At 40.2% G+C, this 18,910-nt stretch overlaps 1 protein-coding gene across 1 annotated transcript in view; it reads right to left on the bottom strand.

Annotated features, from left to right (window-relative positions):
* DNAJC3 (DnaJ heat shock protein family (Hsp40) member C3) overlaps positions 1 to 16,933 on the bottom strand; it is a 30,597-nt gene extending 13,664 nt beyond the window's left edge. Inside the window, exons 1-5 of the mRNA XM_048295798.1 lie at positions 16,739 to 16,933; positions 10,720 to 10,830; positions 7,636 to 7,760; positions 6,539 to 6,613; positions 835 to 987 (exon numbers count right to left, since the gene is read on the bottom strand). Of these exons, the coding sequence (XP_048151755.1) occupies positions 835 to 987; positions 6,539 to 6,613; positions 7,636 to 7,760; positions 10,720 to 10,830; positions 16,739 to 16,820 (546 nt within the window). The 5' untranslated portion in view covers positions 16,821 to 16,933. The remainder of the gene's footprint in view (positions 1 to 834; positions 988 to 6,538; positions 6,614 to 7,635; positions 7,761 to 10,719; positions 10,831 to 16,738) is intronic.
* Positions 16,934 to 18,910: the final 1,977 nt, after the last annotated feature.

Below are 18,910 nucleotides of genomic sequence, written 5' to 3'. Positions count from 1 at the left end.
ATGTCACAGTAAGGCAAAAATAATTACTCATAAGGAACTGCCTATCAAAATTTGGTTTAGGGAATTAAATCTGTGTCTTATCAGTTGTTTGGAAACTATCATTTTAGAGGAGGCTTTTCTGCTTTTCCACATTGCCTCTCCATAAACCAATGCCCACACTGTGGCAGCTTCTTCACCAAAAGCTCCAGGGCTGTAAACTCCAAGTCAACAGCACCAGTTTGTATGAGCAGAGTCATAGCAGTTAGCTGTCTTTTAGTACATATCTATATGACACACAGAATTCCCGCATGATTGAGTTATTCATGCTTACACTATCAGGCTGTCTATACCAATTAAGATTCAACAAATACAGATACCTAGGGAATAAGCGGAAAATTCAGCTAGCTATATACATTTTTAGTTTTGTGGGGTTTGTCTTTTGTTACTTCATTTTCTCAAGACAAAAACCGTCTGCATATATGCAATGAAAAATCCAGATGAAAAAACCTACAACTCCTGTATTTGGCAAAACTTCATTGATTTCAGAAAACCTTTTTCCCAGCTTCCCCAATACCAAACTGTAGAAAAATAGGAAAATATAATCAAAAAAGTTATCTGTAACAGAAGTTTCACTGAAGTATCTTTAACACAAACTATTATTTTGACTTCTTTTGCAGTTAGTGCTCAGCCTTCTCCACTCTCCAACATCACTACAGACCCATGGTGCTCAGCAAAACTAAACCAGTTACACTGAAGTTATTTTCACATCAGTGAAGAACTATTAAACAAAAACACACAGATGTGAGACAGAAGCTCTTACTTTCCTTTCACAGTACCATTTGACTTAACACTTACTGCCAAGATTTCATCAAGAAGAGAAATAGCAGCTTCGTAATCCTCTTGCTGGTAGGCAGATAATGCTTGTGAATGCAGGCGCTGCAGCTCATCAGATTTTGTCAGCTGAGTCTGGGCTTCTTTTTCCTCATTATTGCTAGGATTGGATTTGAGCTGCAAACATGAACAAGGAGAGAGACTCAAATGCTTGTTCAAGGATCTCTTTTAGTCTCATTAATAATCGTATCACGGAGAACTGACTAAAGCTGCAAATAAAGCAAAATTAGTTTCAAAACTCCACTGCAAGCATTTCTACCTCTAAACTTCAGAAGAAAGAAACATTTTGAGATTCAATGCAAGATGTCAGAAGTCAGAGAAATCCAATTCCTCGTGCTTGATCATTCACCACTGGACACTTGATACACAACAGTCACTGTCCCCCATCACCTACAGGAAGTTGTGGACCTCTCCTTTGTAGACTAATTAATTCACCTCTGCTGGCAGTTACTAAACACTGAATTCCTCAGTTGCAGCAGACAGTGTAACCACGCGGCATAATCGCATCTCACACTTTAAGCACTACACATATTTATAACTTCATGACAGAAATAAATGAAACATGTTCCAGACAGTTATTACTGTGAAGTTGTGTTTCTTATATTTTCCTCACAAAGAGTGGCTACAGCAGCAGGGTAAGAGACTACAGCTTAGGAAAAAGGCTCAGCCAGACATTCACGCATTCTGTTTCTTAATGTAGTTTTAAACAAGTCTAAAGTTTTGTCTACAAGGACTTTCATTTCTCTAACCCCTCCCTCTGAGCAAGCAGAAGTGGTTACATTGTACTTGCCTCTTTTCATTTACACAGTTTTATCTTTTCAAAGAAAATTAAAAGATCTTGCATGCAACTTTACTACCACCCAGGAAAATACATATGGGCCAGAAAGAATCTCAGCCATTCCCTTGCAAAGCCAGGATGTCATTTGCAGCATTACTGTAGCTTGAATGAAGCACTGGCTTCACACTTGTTGCTGATCAGAATGACTTTCAGAATTTAAAAAGGGACAGATCAGCATGACTTTATTTTTTGTTTTTAAATAAAAACTTGCATTATCTTGCATCCTATACACAGAATGTGAACTAAAGTCGCTCAAAGACATCTAATACTTTTTTCTTTCCTCATTTATCTTGAAGTGGCCTCTTCCTTTTTTCTCATCAGAAAGTTCTTGAAATACATGCTTTTGTGTGCTTATGTCTCTAATGTAATTCAACTTCAGCCCTCAGAAGTCCTTTACCAGAATTCCCCCTGGTTCTAACACCTGAGCATATGAAAGGAAAGTGCCTAAATGCTACATCAAAATCATGCACAGGTCCCACGCTGTGTGTTCAATTCCTCTGTATAAATCTTTCTGAATTTTATGCAGTTTTTCATTTTACCTGGCAAAATCAAGTTGTACTTAGGCCTGAAAATTCTCCTTTATTCCCTACACTGTCTTTCAGCAAGAGGAGAGCAACGTGATCAAAGAGTTTTCTTCTTTGTAGGCTGACTCCCAATGTAAGTCTCATAAAGCTTTTCTTCTGGTTAGAACTCTGCCTATAAACCCTTGATGCTGTGCATCCACTCTCCCCCCAAAATCTGGAGCTTGTAGCAGAGGCAAATTTCTGAACCTGTAATTTTAAAAACTACCAAGTCTACAAAACTCTCCGAAGTTCCAGCTGACTTGTCTGATTTCTTCCTTAATTTCTCTGCATTTTCTTCTTAAAAATTAAGAGCTTTTGCTATGGATGAGCTTTACACTTCCATTTAATAGTAACACTGCACTCCTTAGACTCATGGTATGTTTTTTGCAATGTATTTGGAGAAAATGTCAGTGGAATACGAAAAGCAATGTTACAGTCATGGAGGCAAGTCCAATAGTAATAAAAACTATTTGAGTGAAACATCCTAGGTAATTTTAGGTAGTACAACATGTCCAGTTAAAGAAGGGGAAATTTTTCAAGGTATCATTCAAACAAAGTCATGGAGTGTTTCTGTGCTACAGTATGATGAAAATATACACTCGTAAGTTCTTAGTAAGTAATTAGTGTATTGCTATGATCCATAAATCAGTAATGTTAACTAAAGCAAAAAGAAGGCTGTTTGTTGAGCTTGTGAACAACATCCTGGAGGGAACCTCCATGGTTTGTGGTACCTAAGATCAAGTGATCCATGCACTCAAGGACAGTGCACAGAGGAAAGCCCTGCACTGGTAATATATCAGGTAACACAGCTACGACAGACAGATGGAAAAAAAAACCCAACAAAAACCAAGGAAATATTCAAATATCTTTTCTTCTTTAGCTGGGACGCTACAGATGATCACTGTACCACAGAGGAGTGTATCTGGAGACATCTAATGCTACTCTGATGTGGTTAAGAGAGCCTCAAATACCCAACCCAAGATTGCCTAGCAACTTAATCAAAAGAGGTTAACTTACAGTGCCATAAGATGGCCTCTCTCACCTACATCCAAAACAGTATTATTACACACACCAACCAACCATGGAAAGCTGTTGTCCAACATATTTTGCAACAAGCAAGGGTTTAGATGAGAAAGCAATCTGCAGATGCGCAGAGTTCAGTCACTTGGTCTTGGCTGACATCTAGTGGAGCTGGAAGCTGTGCTTTCAGTTTTGAGCTCTGAAATGTTTGTTCTTCCAAGGCAGACAGAATTGTGTATTTAGGACACCTCAACTTACAGTACTTACTGCAATAAATTGCAACTGTGAGTGTTACAGTCAGTCTTAAAAAAGACTAGAATTTAAAAGAAATGTAACAATTCGGCCCTTTCCTCACTTTCCAATGGACAAGGCAGAAGTTCTCTCTAATCTTGTACCTTCTACAGAATCCACCAACTCAAATGCTTTTTGTTTTCTCTATAACATAAGCAGTCACTGACAACACTGTAAAGCATATACACAGGGCTGCCAGGATTTGCATTGCTTTTGTCACCTTTCCAGAAGGCCTTCCATCAACCAAAGTATGCCAATATCCCTTTTATTTTCAGTAAAAATCACATGCTTACAGATAAAATGAACATTCCAGGGCTTTCATGGCTTAAGGCCTTAGACATGAGTGTTGATGCACCCACAGATCTGTCCTGCTGACTTCTATTAATCAGAAACTGCTAAACCAAACAGAAGGAACTTGATATTAAAGCATATGAACACTCAACCTAAGTTGTAACAGAGAAATAATTACTATTCATATAGTATGAGCAACAACTTTGTAAAATCACCAAAGGAAGTCTGCTTATTCCTTGTTTCATGTGGAAAACCTGGCCCATGTAAAGAATCTCATCATCTTGATCCATCTGTTGGCCAAAAGGAGAGGTTTCTAGAAATGCAATATTGCTTAATATGTGAAGGCCTAAGTCTGAATCACACCTTCTATCCAAGCCTCGTGATTAATTTCATCCAACAGGAAAGTACAGAGTACAAAAAAAAATTATAGTTAAAAATAACACATGAAAGCTGGAATCTCAAGAGGCTCTGCTCCAAAAGGGAATACTGCATCCTTTGCAACTAGGCATTCCCACTGCCTGTTCTCTCGCACTAGCACTGCCTCATAAGACAGCCAGTACTGATACGCCACAGAGGTCAGGAATATACAAAGAAACTGCTTAGCAATCATTTAAAAATATTTAGGGTGCTCACCATGAAACTTTTCCCTGACATTATGAAATTAGATAGAAAGAATTTGAGGACATGAATGTTCTTTTCTTTTCATGAGTATACGTTAAAGGATAGGTTTACTGCTAGATATAAAGAATAGTTTCAATGTTTTTTTAAGTTCTACACAAAGCCACTGGTCTTACAAGCTGGGAAAGTTTGCCTGTCATCCTTCCCTCCATTTAGACGGACTAAATTTTTCTTGCTTTCTCTCCCTCAAAAATGAATGTATCTCTTAAACTGTTGGGATCCCTTTTAAGGAACATGACTACAAGAGAAAGGATGGGAAATCTGAAAACAAGGGAAACCTCTCAAAGAAACAGGTATTCTACTTAAAGATTTCAAAGTATTTAGCACAATTTAATCCACTCTCCAAATTAACCTATTACAAATTACTAGCTTAATATTGTTTGCTCATTTTGCTTGAATATACTGCAGTTAACTGAAAATTATGCTCTTCAAAACAGACCACTTGACAATTCTCCAAGTACACAGGCAAAATTGTTCATAGAACAAAGGAAAATGGAAGTTAGATTGAGGACTAATATGCTATTTTCCTAATACAGTTTCTGAGAAGAAACTCTCTTCTACTTCAGATTTAAAGCCTGACTGAGGACTGAAACCATTTGACTGACCAAAGGCAGCAACCAAATTTTTGCAGCAGGTTTGGCAACAGGGAAAGATTCTTGACAGTTGACTGGAGAAACAATTCCATATGCAGCATTAAGCAATACTTAAACAGTAACTGCAAAGAGATGCACGCACAAACTCACAATCAACACTGGCATTGCATAATTGCTACTGCAGCAACTATGTCCTCAGTTAATCCAAGCTGAATGACTCTCTCCCACACTTGCAAACAGCAGGGCAGTGCTGCTATCAGACCACACACTCCTACGAAAGTTACTGAGGGAGAAGCAGCCAGAGGTGCCGTTGCTACGTGAACTTCAGAACAAGCTGCTGGAGCTCTGCTACAGACGCAAGAACTGCCTGATGCATTCCTACCTGCAAGAGCCATTCCTCACAGCTGTCCTGCACTTACACTCACTAGTAAGATTTCCATTAAACATCTGCATCCACACAACTGCTTTTTCCATCCCTCTCTTCAAAGAGAGCCAACAAGACAGCACCTGTTACATTGCAAATTCTTCTTATTTTGGCTTAAGGGACACACCAGCTGTTCAAACTAGCAACTCTTGAAGAGCAAGCAAGAATGAAGAATGAATCTTATTTATATTCATATTTACATTAATTTTGTGCAATAGAGAGGAAACCAAGATTCACATTTCTGAGGGGTTTTTCTCTGGGGTTAGATCAGTTTACTTTTGCAGCATAGGGCTGAAATGCACAAAATATCCATCAAAACTAAAAACTGCCCAAGCGAGTTTTAGGTGGGTAATATCCAACTAGGTGTATATGGAAACTGCACGATTCCTGATCATGGAAAGAAAGTACTGTCAAGACATTCATGAAGATTGAGAACTCTACAGATTAGAAGACAGACAGAGGGATGCCACTGTAACATACTGATTTAACTGCTCAGTGACTAAATTAAGAGCCAACAATTATTTTGCAACTGGTAAAAAGAGACAGGAACCTGCAAAGCTTGATCCATGATGCCCCTAGTGATTTCCCAGGGAGACATCAACATAGTGATGTAAACCAGAGTTCAACTACATACTTGAGTCCCATGTCACTTATTTCTGAATGCAGGTTGCTCCCTAGTACAGCTGTCAGCAAGCAGAGATCATCAAGTGTCAGGCACACGCAAAGAAAACTTTCCAAAGTGCTACATAGTTTCAGGCAACAGCTCATTTCATCTGCGTCACTATACTGCAACTTAATTGGTCATTTATTCACACAAGGTTGCTCAGCTACTACACTTGCAAAGAACAGGAAAGACAAACTCAGGCCTAGATACCATATACTCTATAGAGCATCAAAACTGAGCTGTGACCTTGGCTCAGAACCCAAACTTAAAAGTAATGATGTTGTTCAACACTGGTCTCCAACTTACCACATTTTTAAAGTCATCCTCTGCTTCATCAAATTTTCCTTGCTTAAGCAGTAAGTGTCCTCTCTGTAATCTTGCCTGAAATGAAACATAACTTTTTATTTACAAATGGGAATTGAGCAAAGTATGAACACAAGTTTCATTTTAGTATAGCTAACAAGCTGAAACAGAGATCATGACACCCATTTGTTGTCTTTTTGATTTAATAATGTTCTTGTAACACCTCTTTAATGGTAAAGAATTGCTCTGCACCAGAACTGAGGGACAAAAAGCAGACAGTTTTTATGGAAAGAACTCATTTGAAAAGTTTCACAAATCGAAGTGAATGTTGACTTTACACCACTTTCCTGATTATAACTGCTTACAGATTAAGTAAATAGCAGAAATAATAAACACTAAACGATTCCCATATTTAATTATTTCATTAAACTCTCAGAATAATAGGAGCTATGTAAAAAGACAAATTAATGATTTAGAAGACTTTGATTTATAATAATAATATTTTCATATAACAGTGAATTTAACATTTGCTCCTTTATTGTGAACTATACACGCCACGGCCCACAAGAAAGGGAGGTGAATCAGTTGGAGAGGATTCCAGCATCACTTTCCAACTTGTGAGGCAGTCTACCACATACAGTACATAGAAGCAAGAAAAGGTAAGCCAATCAGAACTTGCAACAATCACACAGGAATTCTGTGAGATTGGGACAGTTCCTGTGGAGAAGAGATACCTCAAATCTAATGCTGATTAAGACAGAAAAAAACCCAGAGGCATCTGTGTGCTCTCTTCTCCCTGCCTCAAATGGCACAGCCTTGGTGAACAACAGAATAACCACAAGTGAGAGAAGAAAAGTGTTTAGTATAAATCCATGAACTTAGTAAAACTATCAGTTGTTCAAATAACTGTCTAGACTGTACTCAGCATAGCTGCAAATTAAGGCAGGTACACCACTGCTATTATTTTATCCTCTTCAAAGCCCTCTGAGGGATGATGTATTCTCTATTCCTGTTGAGCCAAGTCTGAAAAAAACCCCAAACCTTCTTTAAAGCAGTTTTTTCTTTACATGTGAACGATCTTCAAGTCCAGTAATACTTACTGATGTGAAGTCCTGCTTTAACTCAACCACTTTACTTAAATCGCGAATTGCTGCTTTAGATTTGCCCATGGCTAAGTACACTGTGGCTCTTCTGTAATAAGCAATGTAGTTATCAGAGTCCCCCTCTGCAAATGAACAAACAGTAATCAGAACACTATCTCAAAGCTACTGAAATTTCTGGTACAGTGGAACTCTAATGACTAAAAATATATTATCTGACTTTTATGCCACTGGAAACAATGGTATACATTAATAAGACATAAAATTTGCAACATTACGCAAGCAGTATTTTCTATGCAGTTTAATTATATAACAATAAAGATTACAGAAACACTGTAAATGCCAAATAATTAAGAGTGAAGGTCAAATATGTACATGTTCTTCAGCTTTATATAGAATAGCCACTACATACTAATGCTTTACCTCCAGCTGCAGGCCTACATTTGAAAGCATGTTAATTCATCATTTTCCAGCCCAGGCACTGATCACCATATAGGATAATGCAAATATTCCCAAAATTACTAATATGTTAGTCCAATGTCAACACAGACACAAACTCTCGGTATCATTCATTGAAATAGCAGCAACTAGTGGGCACCAACATTCCCTCTCACCAGCAGACAAATGCACACACACAATCAAAACCTGAAGGCTAACTTCAGGGCCCACCCATTTCATGTTGTCTGCTGATCAAAATTCCAAGATCCAGAGATTTTAACACTCTCCAAGCTAGCACATACACATATGCCTATACAGGAGGCAAACATCAGTCTCTGAAACAAAGAATAATTTTCTTAACATTCTTCTTTATGCACTATTTCACAAAAACAGGTGACAGTTACTGTGGGCTCTCAAGGAAAAGTAACTTAAACCACCAAAACAACCCTATGCTGGAAGACAGGAAACCTTTTACTACGCTATTATAATAATCCAGAATTTGCATACAAGAACATCCATATCTGAGGAACAGAAGTATTTTTCTTCCTCACATCATCCGAGGCTAAAGTTGAACTTCAAAACAAATGGAAGAAATAGCACTACCAAAAATCTTACGATCAGTAACCAAGTTTCATAGCCGGCCACCTCCATTACCAAAACACTAGTTCAGTTCTCACTGAAAAAGCTATCTGCACTCTTCCTCTACAATGTCTTGGCCTGTATGTCTTGACAATGCTAATCTCCAGAGCTGAAATTTAATAGGAACTCCCATGCTGTATCCCTCCTTTTATGTCAGCATTGCAAACATCAAATAAACTCAAATGTTACTACCCTTAAAAAAAAGAGCATTGAGTCCTAAATGTGGAGGCTAGGTACAAATCGACAGCTGAAATTAAGGAACTTTATTAATACACGAAGGATGAAATGTAGGAAAGAGCTAACACAGAAAGCCCATTCCAGCACCAGATGATAATCTGACAGATAGTTTTGCCTCAGCACTCCAGAAACAGTAATGAATAGCAATTGACACTTATGCAGACAGAAGGCAGCTGCTCGGATCGAAGAAAGAGTTGAAAATTTAACTGAAGAGAGAGAATATGGACAGTAACTTTCATCTATTTTAGATGTTTGCAGAAAAAACAAAAATAGACTGGCTGAGGCAAGACAGAAAGCTCTATCTACCTCACAATCTACAACAATGCAGTACAGACAGAAAAGAACTCTTACCTCCTCACAAGCACAGTTGGCAAATCATGCTTAAAATCTTTTCAAAAAGGCAAAATACAAAGAAGAAGAAGTAGTCTGATGAAAATGAGGCAATCAGGCTAAAATCAGCATCCAACCAAGAATCCCATAAAGGTCACAACTGAGGTGGTCACACTATAGCTCTACAACCTGCTCCAGCACAGCTGGCAAGGCAGAGGGTTTCACCCATGCAGGTACCCACTGTCATCCCAGCTCACACCACTGCTGCCTCTGCACCATCACCAGGAACTGCACAGCCAGAGACTGAACTGGTCTCCTCATCAAATCCAAGTTCAAGTTTGCCAACCAATAATAAAGGAGAAAATCACACTGTAGCGCTAACTCTGCACAGATCCCACAGAAATGCTTTGGCAGCAACACACAAACCAAAGGAGTAACAGACTGCATCTAGGTGGAACAAGGAGCTTCCATGACAGAAAAAAAACCAACACTGCCTCCTCCACTCCCTTTATATAAGGGAAGTTGTCTTGGAGAATGCAAAGAAAATGTTAATAACTCAAACAACCAATGTTTCATTTACATCTCACTATTAAACCAAAGCATAAATAAAAAAAGTACGACTTATGAATGTATAACATCTCAGTAATGTTATTTTCACAGAGAAAAAAATGCACTTGTACACATTATAACAAAGTCCAACAACTTAAAAAAACACACCATGAAATTAAAAAACTGTAGTGTTAATGGACACTGCTCTTTACTGGTGCTGTCTATGCTTCAATTAAAGGTTTTTAATCAGTAAAGTTGCTTTAAAATTCTTAAAAGCAAACATTTAACTTTGTAGTTTGTTGAAAATGCAGAACACCAAACAAGAATGAACTCACTAGTTGAGCACAAGAGAAGGACAATTTTGCTCTCTACTACCAACTCAGTATCTCAAACTTGCAGCATCAGTTTCACTGAGATATCACCCACTACAAGATTCAGTTAAGAAAAAAGAAGAGAGAGAGCAACTATTTTAAACATTGGATTTTTTACAGCACTGGATAAGACAAAGCATGGATAAAGTCAGCCTTTCAAAGACACACTTTGAAAAACATCATAAAGATGAAACCTGATCTTGATGGGATTAGACAGACAGGGAAATATCTCATCAAATACTATCAGAGCCAATTATAATTCCTTTCATACAGCTAGCTTCCAGAACAACATGTTTATTTATCATGTAGTTAATTTAACAGTTTTCTTCTATCAAAACCTAAGCATAAATATTCTACTGCATCTCTGTTGGCTTCTGTCCAAACTGCTGTATAGATACCCCAACTTCTGTGACTCGTGGAATGCAACTTGCAAGAAAGCAGGATATTCAATGAAGCAAATAGTGGGAAAAACCCACCCAAAGGTATTTCAGTACAAGAGTCACCTCCCTGAGATACGCACCTATAGCTGCATGAAAGTGAGACAAAGCATCCGCCAGCTGTCCAGCAGCCAATAATTTCTTTCCCATTTCAAGTTGTTTTTCTACTTCTGCATTTATTCCACACTCAGCTCCTTAAAGAAAAACAAAAAGATCAAGGTTTTGAATGACCAGTTTGATTATACCAAACACATACAGTGATAACACAATACATGTAACAAACCATTATTGACAGAGGCAGAAGTTGCATCTTCCTGCACCTTATGTAATCTCAGAGGTCTTTTCCAACCTAATGGATTCTGAGATTCTGTAAAGCACCCTTCAGGCCTAATAACCTCACAGCACGTCCCAATTAGGATGTGTCAGAGTACACAAAACATTGTTTTGCACCCCCTTGTGACAAGGCACCAAATACACATCTACACATTCAGTAACATACTCTGACTTTCAATTTCAGAAGAATCTGGAAAAGCACTCGTAACATACACATGCAGCAAATACACAAAGGCTTTAAGTTAAAAGTTCATGACCCTGATGGTAACTTAATACTTAACTGAGAACTGTTCGGCTACTTAGAGATTGGCTTCTCATCTACTGCACTTTTGTCTCATCTTCATAGTTTCCAGGGCAAACTTCTTCAAGATAGCAAGTTTTGACAAACAATTAAAATTCTCACACCTTCTCCCTTTAACCAGTAGCATGAAAAACATACTTAAGTTTTAAGTCTTTGAAGTGCCAGTTTGAGTTTAAAGCTAATAAACTGCTGCTGCTCAACCAACAGGGAAAGACTATTGTTGAGAAGAAATGAGCAGTCGAGTTCAAGTACATGCTGTACATACATCAACTCAGCAAGAGCTTTTTCATTTGCCCTGCTTCCAGCAGTCTTCAGATCAGGGCAGAATTTGACTACAAATTACCCGCCAGCTTATGACTATTAAAAAACTTTCACACTAGAAAAATTTTCATTTATTAAGAGGATACCTTATACCTAAATTTAAGCAAGGTAATATACTGAAATCCTGAATAAGCACATTACAACATTAAAACACAATGATTTATAACTTATTTCACCCAGGTTTTGCACTGAGCTAATTCAGATAGGTATTTGAATTCATTTTAAATACAAAAATGCAGCAGCACTTTGAAGTTGTTTCTTAAAATCCAAATAAAAATGTTACAGTACAAGTGATTGAGGGGAAAGTATATCCAAACTTCTCACACTGAAAGGTTGCTAAACAACAGTGTATTTGTAATGAAAGAACAGTAATTTCTTATCACCAAATCATCATGATTTTAGACCCAAGAGCTCTCAACACCTGGAATCTTAATTTTTCTTTTCTACTCCATTATACAGCTCATAATTCTTTTAATTCCACATTATAAGAAAATCCTTGAGCTGTCTAAACTAAAATGAACAAAATCCCCTCTGTATATACTAGAGAAAGTTCTATCGGCTAAAAGAATGATAATAATTCAGCAAGCTGGATTCAAGGCCTTCAACTCAATTATTTGTTTTAGAACAATGATAGAAAATTAATTTTTTTTAATTAATAGAAATTACTTCATGGAGCCCCAAATTTCCAGTGAATATTTTTTGTTTAAATAGATGGAGTTAAAATTGTCTACATGATGAATAATTATTATTTGAGGATCTTACTAAACAATACATTTTAAAGTAAATTCTAGGTATGTAAAAAATGTATTCCCATTTTATGTGAATGTCCAATTTGCAGCAGAAAAGGACATTCTTCCTTGCCCATTTTGCTTCGCTAGCTTAAAGCTTCGATCATCAACTATTCCAGTGTCCTTTTACATAACAAGCAAGCATCGGAAACACAATGGAAAGACTCAGAACTGGAAAAAACCTCACCACAAATTTCCCTTGCTTTGGAAGGATGCTAGCAGTAAAGCAGGTAACGAACCACGAACAGACCGAAGCATTTAACATGACCTAATACCAACCAAAAACCTTTAAGTTTCATCCCTCCTGTGTTTCCCCACACACAAATAGCTGAAATCTTTCAAAACTTGTCAGTTTGGAGCTTTATCTTCGAAGTGGAGTGTAAATTACTCTTTCATGAGCTTTCCATCTACCCAAATATGACATTCAATTTCCACAGTCTCAAGCATCCTTGTTTTACATTCAGTCACATCAGGATAGCTCCAAGAATACATTTTTCCACAGTAAGATGTACCTACACAATTTGGTGTCTTTCAAACACATTATGTTCAGTACAGTTTTACAGTTACATAATATTTTAGGTGGAAGAGCCATCTTTTTCCTTGAAAATAATGAAGACAATTAATAAAGGAAATGAGAAAGGTGCCCACTGATAGCAAATAAATAATAACAGCAGGAGCAACACGGATAAATAAAGCAAATTTTGAAGTACTGTAGATTCCCTGTAGAGTAAGACTAATTATACTTGACATACTTTAAACCATATATTATATCTTGGCTCTGCAAGTTGCTGAACATCATAAATTGATGCATGAATCTCCAGAAACAGCCTGCATCATCAGCCTAACCATGATGAAAAGCGACATTTACCATAACTACTCAGGAACACTCTGCACTGACCTGATAGTTGGGCTGTTTATTCACAGAAATGTATTGCTCATTCATTTTCTGGCTGTAGGCAAACAATTGCTCTAAATTAAGCAGCCCACAGTAGACATCCAAAACCTGGTAACATAAGCACAGGAGTCCAAGGACTCAAATTCTCTGCAACCTGTTTGGGTATCTACGCACTCTTTGGTCTGGGAATGAACCTAAGAACTAAAGTTCAGCAGGAGCAAAAAAACCACCAAACACCCCACAGAGCTCCTTCCAACAGATACACATTGGTGAGCTGCATACCAAGGGCCCAGCTGAAGAAACTCTGCATGCTCCACCAAGAAACTAAATTTACACAAGAGATATGCAATCATACCATTTATTTTTTAAAACTTCCATGCATATTAATTTGAATATCATTTTTAAAGACTGCCTAATTGTTAAGCATTCACCTTGGGCCTCAAACAACCACACACACAAGCCCCAGCTGTCAAATTAAGTCAAATATTCTGGATAAATTCAGAGCCTGTAGTCCTTGCACTGAGGCAAGAGACTATGAGTCAAAAAAAAAAAAAAAAAAACAAAAACCAAACCCACACCAAAAAACCAAACAAACACAAACCCCCAAATTATTCCCTGATAATTGGTACTAGCCCTGACAGCGCAAAGGACAACAGCAGGAACAGGGAAGATAAGCAGGTGCAGCTAGCCTGTTTTTCCAGTTAAATACACTCACTTCAAATAAATTCTAACTTCCTAGTAGGATTTTTGTTTTACTAGAATAACTGGGGCTAATACATAGGCACCTAAGTCTACAGACTTCAACTACCCTTGTATAATCGGTCCCATCCACACTGAAAAAAACTCAAGAAAGCCCTGCAACCTGAGAACAGTTTCAAGATGTTACATTTGCCTACATGCTCCTGTTTTCCCCCCCCCATAGAATTTCCACCTATTTTTTCTAAATCTTGTTCCCAAGCCGAGTAACAAGACTATGAAAATAAACAGAGCTAGTTCCCACTGTGTACCAAAACCAGTTGTTTCAACGACAAAGAAGCAGCATGCATGTCACTAATCTTAATGACATTCATCTCAACCTTTTTTTTCCCCCCCCCATAGAGGAGCTTAATGATTGCCTTATCTTGTCAGCCAAGTGGGAGATCCTGCTTTTGCAACATTTTTTTATCAGAATGACCCTGAATCATAAGTTCACTGTTATTTTTAAACAGGCTTGGTTTTTACTTTGGGTATATTTGCAAACGTGATTTTCAAGAACTACACTGAACTAAGTAAGACGTGGGCAAGCAACGACAGTTTCAGAAGCAACAGTTCTGAGGTTTACAAGGAGCCTCAGAGTATCCAGTTGAGCCATGCGTAACTTCCACCCGTCAAGTGTTTGCTCCCTCCCTTTGCAAAGGAAGTTGGTAAATACAGTAAAGACTGGCAGACAAAAAAAGCCCCGCCCTCAAGCAGCCTTTGCTACTTGGGGCCAAGAAAAAAAACAAACAAACAAAGCTGCCAAACTTAGGGTGAAAACAAAAGGTGGGGGGAGGAAAAGAAACACTTAATGCTTGTGGTCTGACAGTAACTAACTTAGCACTGTATACTCAGAGCCCATTTATTCTTCCCCATATTACATTTCCTTTCTTCTACTACGAGGAGGAAAATGAACTCTCCTTTATTCCTCCTCAGTCACCTCTTTTTGTTGTGATTAGTGTGGATAAACAGCAATGAAGAATTAATCTTCCCAAGAGAGGATCTGTGCCAAATTCATCACAAACTGGGGTGAAGAGAAGGAATCAAAAACGTTTTTACTGAGTGTATTTACCAGCCAGATATAAATAGCATTCACTGACATCAACCGTAAGATACAAAAGTTAATACAGAATAACTCTTTCACATATTTGTGAATCAGATGACACAAGGCAGACTTCTATTACCAAGACATCAAGATACGAATTTAAATGTGACTATGAACACCTTTGAGCTCAAAGACCAGTAATATCCATGGGGAAAAATAAAATCTAGATACTTAAATAACATACATCCCCCAAAAACTTGTCTAACTACACATTCTGAAAAATTAACTCATGAACTAAGAGGTTAGTAAATTCAGTAAATAAGATCCAGTACTACCACTTCTCATTCTATTACTGTACTCTACATCTTTATTAGCTGAAGTTCAGAAAATGTCCCCCAAAATAGGAAATGTGGTAAGCCCAAATAGCCATTAAACCACATACTTGAAATAGGCTGGGAACTCTAAACAAAGAACCCTCAGCAGGAGCACCACTACCACAATCTCACAGGGGAAAAAACCCAACAGTATACCCTGACACAAGTTATTTGTCTTCTAACATTACCAGAATGCATACTAAAAAAAAAAAAAAAAAAAAGGCAATCTGACACCACAGTACATGGTCTAATGCAGAGTTGTCTTTGCCACAGTATGTTCCTGTTGCCACCTGGCCAGCTGAACTATTCTTTAATTTAGTATATCAACTGAATTTTTAAGGCTAACCTCTATCTTACTTAAGCCCACAGACTTTTTCTGACTATTGACAGCTTCAGTTCCACTTCCATCTGCCACCAGATGGAAGTGGAACTGAAGGACGTGGAAGTGAAGAACGTCCCTCAGGTGAAACCCTGACTATAACCACCACTGTATAACAGAGTTAGAAATTTAACAGAAGCCTGTGAATAAAAGTCTGGTTACACAGGTGTTGCTGACAGGGTACTGTGAAAGTAAACAAGCTGCACAAAGCGCAGATAAGCTAAACTTCAAATACTAATGGTGAGAGGGGAAAAAAAAAAAAAAAGAACAACAGAAACCATAACAACAAAACAAAAACGGAACAAATTCAACGCAAGCATCAAAAGCCTCAGCGAATCTCTAAGTGTGGTACTAATACTGGCTGCGGCTGAGAAAGGCCACTGGAGAAGCCTTTCAACTTAGGAACGACACAAAATCCACACCGGAGTGAGAAATGCACGGCTAGCACAGAACGGCCGATGCTGTCACACAGCTGCACTCGAGGACACCACGGCACCCGAGGCCTCACAGCCGCTGGCGGCAGCCTCAGCCCGCCCGCGAGCAGGCCGGGCAGCGCGAAGCGCACACACAGCGAGCCACCGCACCCCCGGGAACTCCGATAAACCCCAACAGGTCACCGGCAGCGGCGGTGCCCTCGTTACGCACCCTTCGCCCCGCGTGATGAGGTGGCAGCGCTGTACCTCCCTCCTCACACCCTTTCCCGAAATATTCCCCCGCCTCAAGACGACAGGGGCTGGGGGAGGCGGGGGGGGAGTGAGTGTGTCCCGCCGCCATGGCAGACACCGCGCAGCCCCGATCGAGAGCCCGGCAGGAGGGACGGAGAGAGGGCTCCCACCCACCACGGCTGCGGGCCCAACCCCGGTGGGCCGCGGACGGGAGCGGCACAGCCCCCCTCTCAACGCACTCCCACAAGAACCCCGACCCGGCTCACCCTGGTACTGTAGGTCGAGGAGCACGAGCAGGAAGGGCAGCGCGGAGCCCAGGCGCCCGGCAGAGGCAGCGGGGGACACCATCTCCTCCTCCTCCTCCTCCGCCGCCGCCGCCCCCCCTCCCGACAGTGGCGGCTCCGGGCCCGACCCAACCGACCGGCAGCTCCAGCTCCTCCGGGGAGGGTCGTGGGCGACGCTGATTGGCCGCGCCGCGCGCGCCCGCCCCCGCCTGGCGCCGGACGTGAGCCCGGTGCCCTCACTAAACATGGCGGCGCGGGCCTTCTTCAGAGATGGCGGCGCCCCGCCCCGGGCCGCCCGCTGAAAGGGCACACTCGGCGTGTGCCTGTCTCCATGTACATTTCATCTCATGTCTCTTTGCCCACTCCCGCTCTGCTCATCTTGACACCCCGAGAGTCAGAAATGGTTAACAATTTGCCCAGAGAATTACGGAGAATGAAAATCGGACTGGGAAATAGTCTTGCCTTATCACAGAAGCACAGAATTTCCTTAGCTAGGAAGGATCCATCAGGATCATTGAGTCTAACTCCTGGCCCTGCACAGGGCATCCCCAAGAGTCACACCATGTGCCTCAGAGCGCTGTCCAAAGGCTTCTTGAACTCTTGTCAGGCTGGTGCTGTGACCACTTTCCTGGGGAGCCTGTTCCAGTGCCCAACCACCCTCTCAGTAAAGAACCTTTTTCCTAATATCCAACCCGAACCTCCCCTGACACAACTTCAGGCCATTCCCTCGGGTCCTGGCACTGGTCATGAGACAGAGAAGAAATCAGTGTTTGCCCCTCCTGTTCCCCTCATGAGGAAGTTGTAGACTGCAATGATGTCTCCCCTCAGTCTCCTCCAGGCTGAACAGACCAAGTGACCTCAGCTGCTCCTCGTATGGCTTCCCCTCAAGGCCCTTCATCCTCATGGCCCTTCTTTGGACACCCTCTAATAGCTTAATGTCTTTCTTATGTTGTTGCACTCAAAACTGCACACAGCATTCAAGGTGAGGCCACACCACTGCAGAGCAGAGCAGGACAATCACCTCCCCTGCCTAGCTGGTGATGCTCTGCTTGATGCAAAAGGACCACAAGTCCCTGTGCTCTTTGTAATGGAAGGGATTGGTGACAGTTCATGGTCTCTTGAGTCCAGCAGTGGCACATTGTGACCACCCTCAAGTGGCTTTAAACTGAAAGAGAGTAGGCTTATATTAGATATTAAGAAAAAATTCTCTACTGTGAGGGTGACGAGACACTAAAACAGGTTTTCCAGAGATGTTGTGGATGCCTCATCCCTGACAGAGTTCATGGCCAAGCTTGATGGGGCTCTGTGCAACCTGGTCTGGTAGAACATGTCTCTGCCCATGGCAGGGGTGTTGGAACTAGATGGTATTTAAGATCCTTTCCAACCCAGGCTATTCTATGACTGTGGTTTTTTAAACTGAAAGACCATGTAGGACAGCATGCAATCTAACAAATATTTTTGGAGGATTTGTCTTCCTCTTTTTTCATAATGAAATTACGATGTTCTCAGCTATCACAGTAAATCTAATCCCGTATGTGCCCAGTTGTTCATTGCTTCAAATTATTTCAAATTGTTTCATTTTTGGATAAATAATTTATATTAGGGACTCTCTTGGGGTCACTTTATGATGTTGTATCCCATATCGCTGCTCTATGCCCAGAAATTAATCTTGTGCCTTTCTATGCCTTTAAACTGAGCCTGAAAGGGGAGAGAGAAAAGTGTACTTTTTCAAAGCGGTTTGCAGTTTGTTTTCATGTTCCAAGGACACAGAGATAAAACCTGTCTGCTTCTGCAGCGGCGGGAGCGGGAGGAAGCAGTTTGCTTTCCAGCCAGTGTTTGGCTTTCTTTTTCTCCAGAGAGAGACTGATAGTTGAACTTTTGTTTTCCTGGGACTTTGTTTTTTCCCTTTTTCTCTGCTGGACTGTTTCAACATCAGAATACATTGGGAGGAATTTCCACCGAGGCCTTGGCCCTGAAGGTGGGCCCACCACCCCGTTCCAGCTCCAAGGAGGGGGAGAGAGAGACTACGGAAGGACTCTGAAATTTTCCCAGGTTTTCTCTCTACAGCGAAAGGTTTCATTATTTAGCATCAGTATCTTTTTCCTGTGTATTTGTTAAATAGTTTTATCTCTTTCACTTTCCTCCGAGGAAAAT

The sequence above is a fragment of the Corvus hawaiiensis genome, chromosome 2 (assembly GCF_020740725.1).
Source record: "Corvus hawaiiensis isolate bCorHaw1 chromosome 2, bCorHaw1.pri.cur, whole genome shotgun sequence".
Classification (NCBI taxonomy): domain Eukaryota; kingdom Metazoa; phylum Chordata; class Aves; order Passeriformes; family Corvidae; genus Corvus; species Corvus hawaiiensis.
Note: the sequence above shows the minus strand (reverse complement) of the source record. Positions and strands in the feature narration are given on the sequence as shown.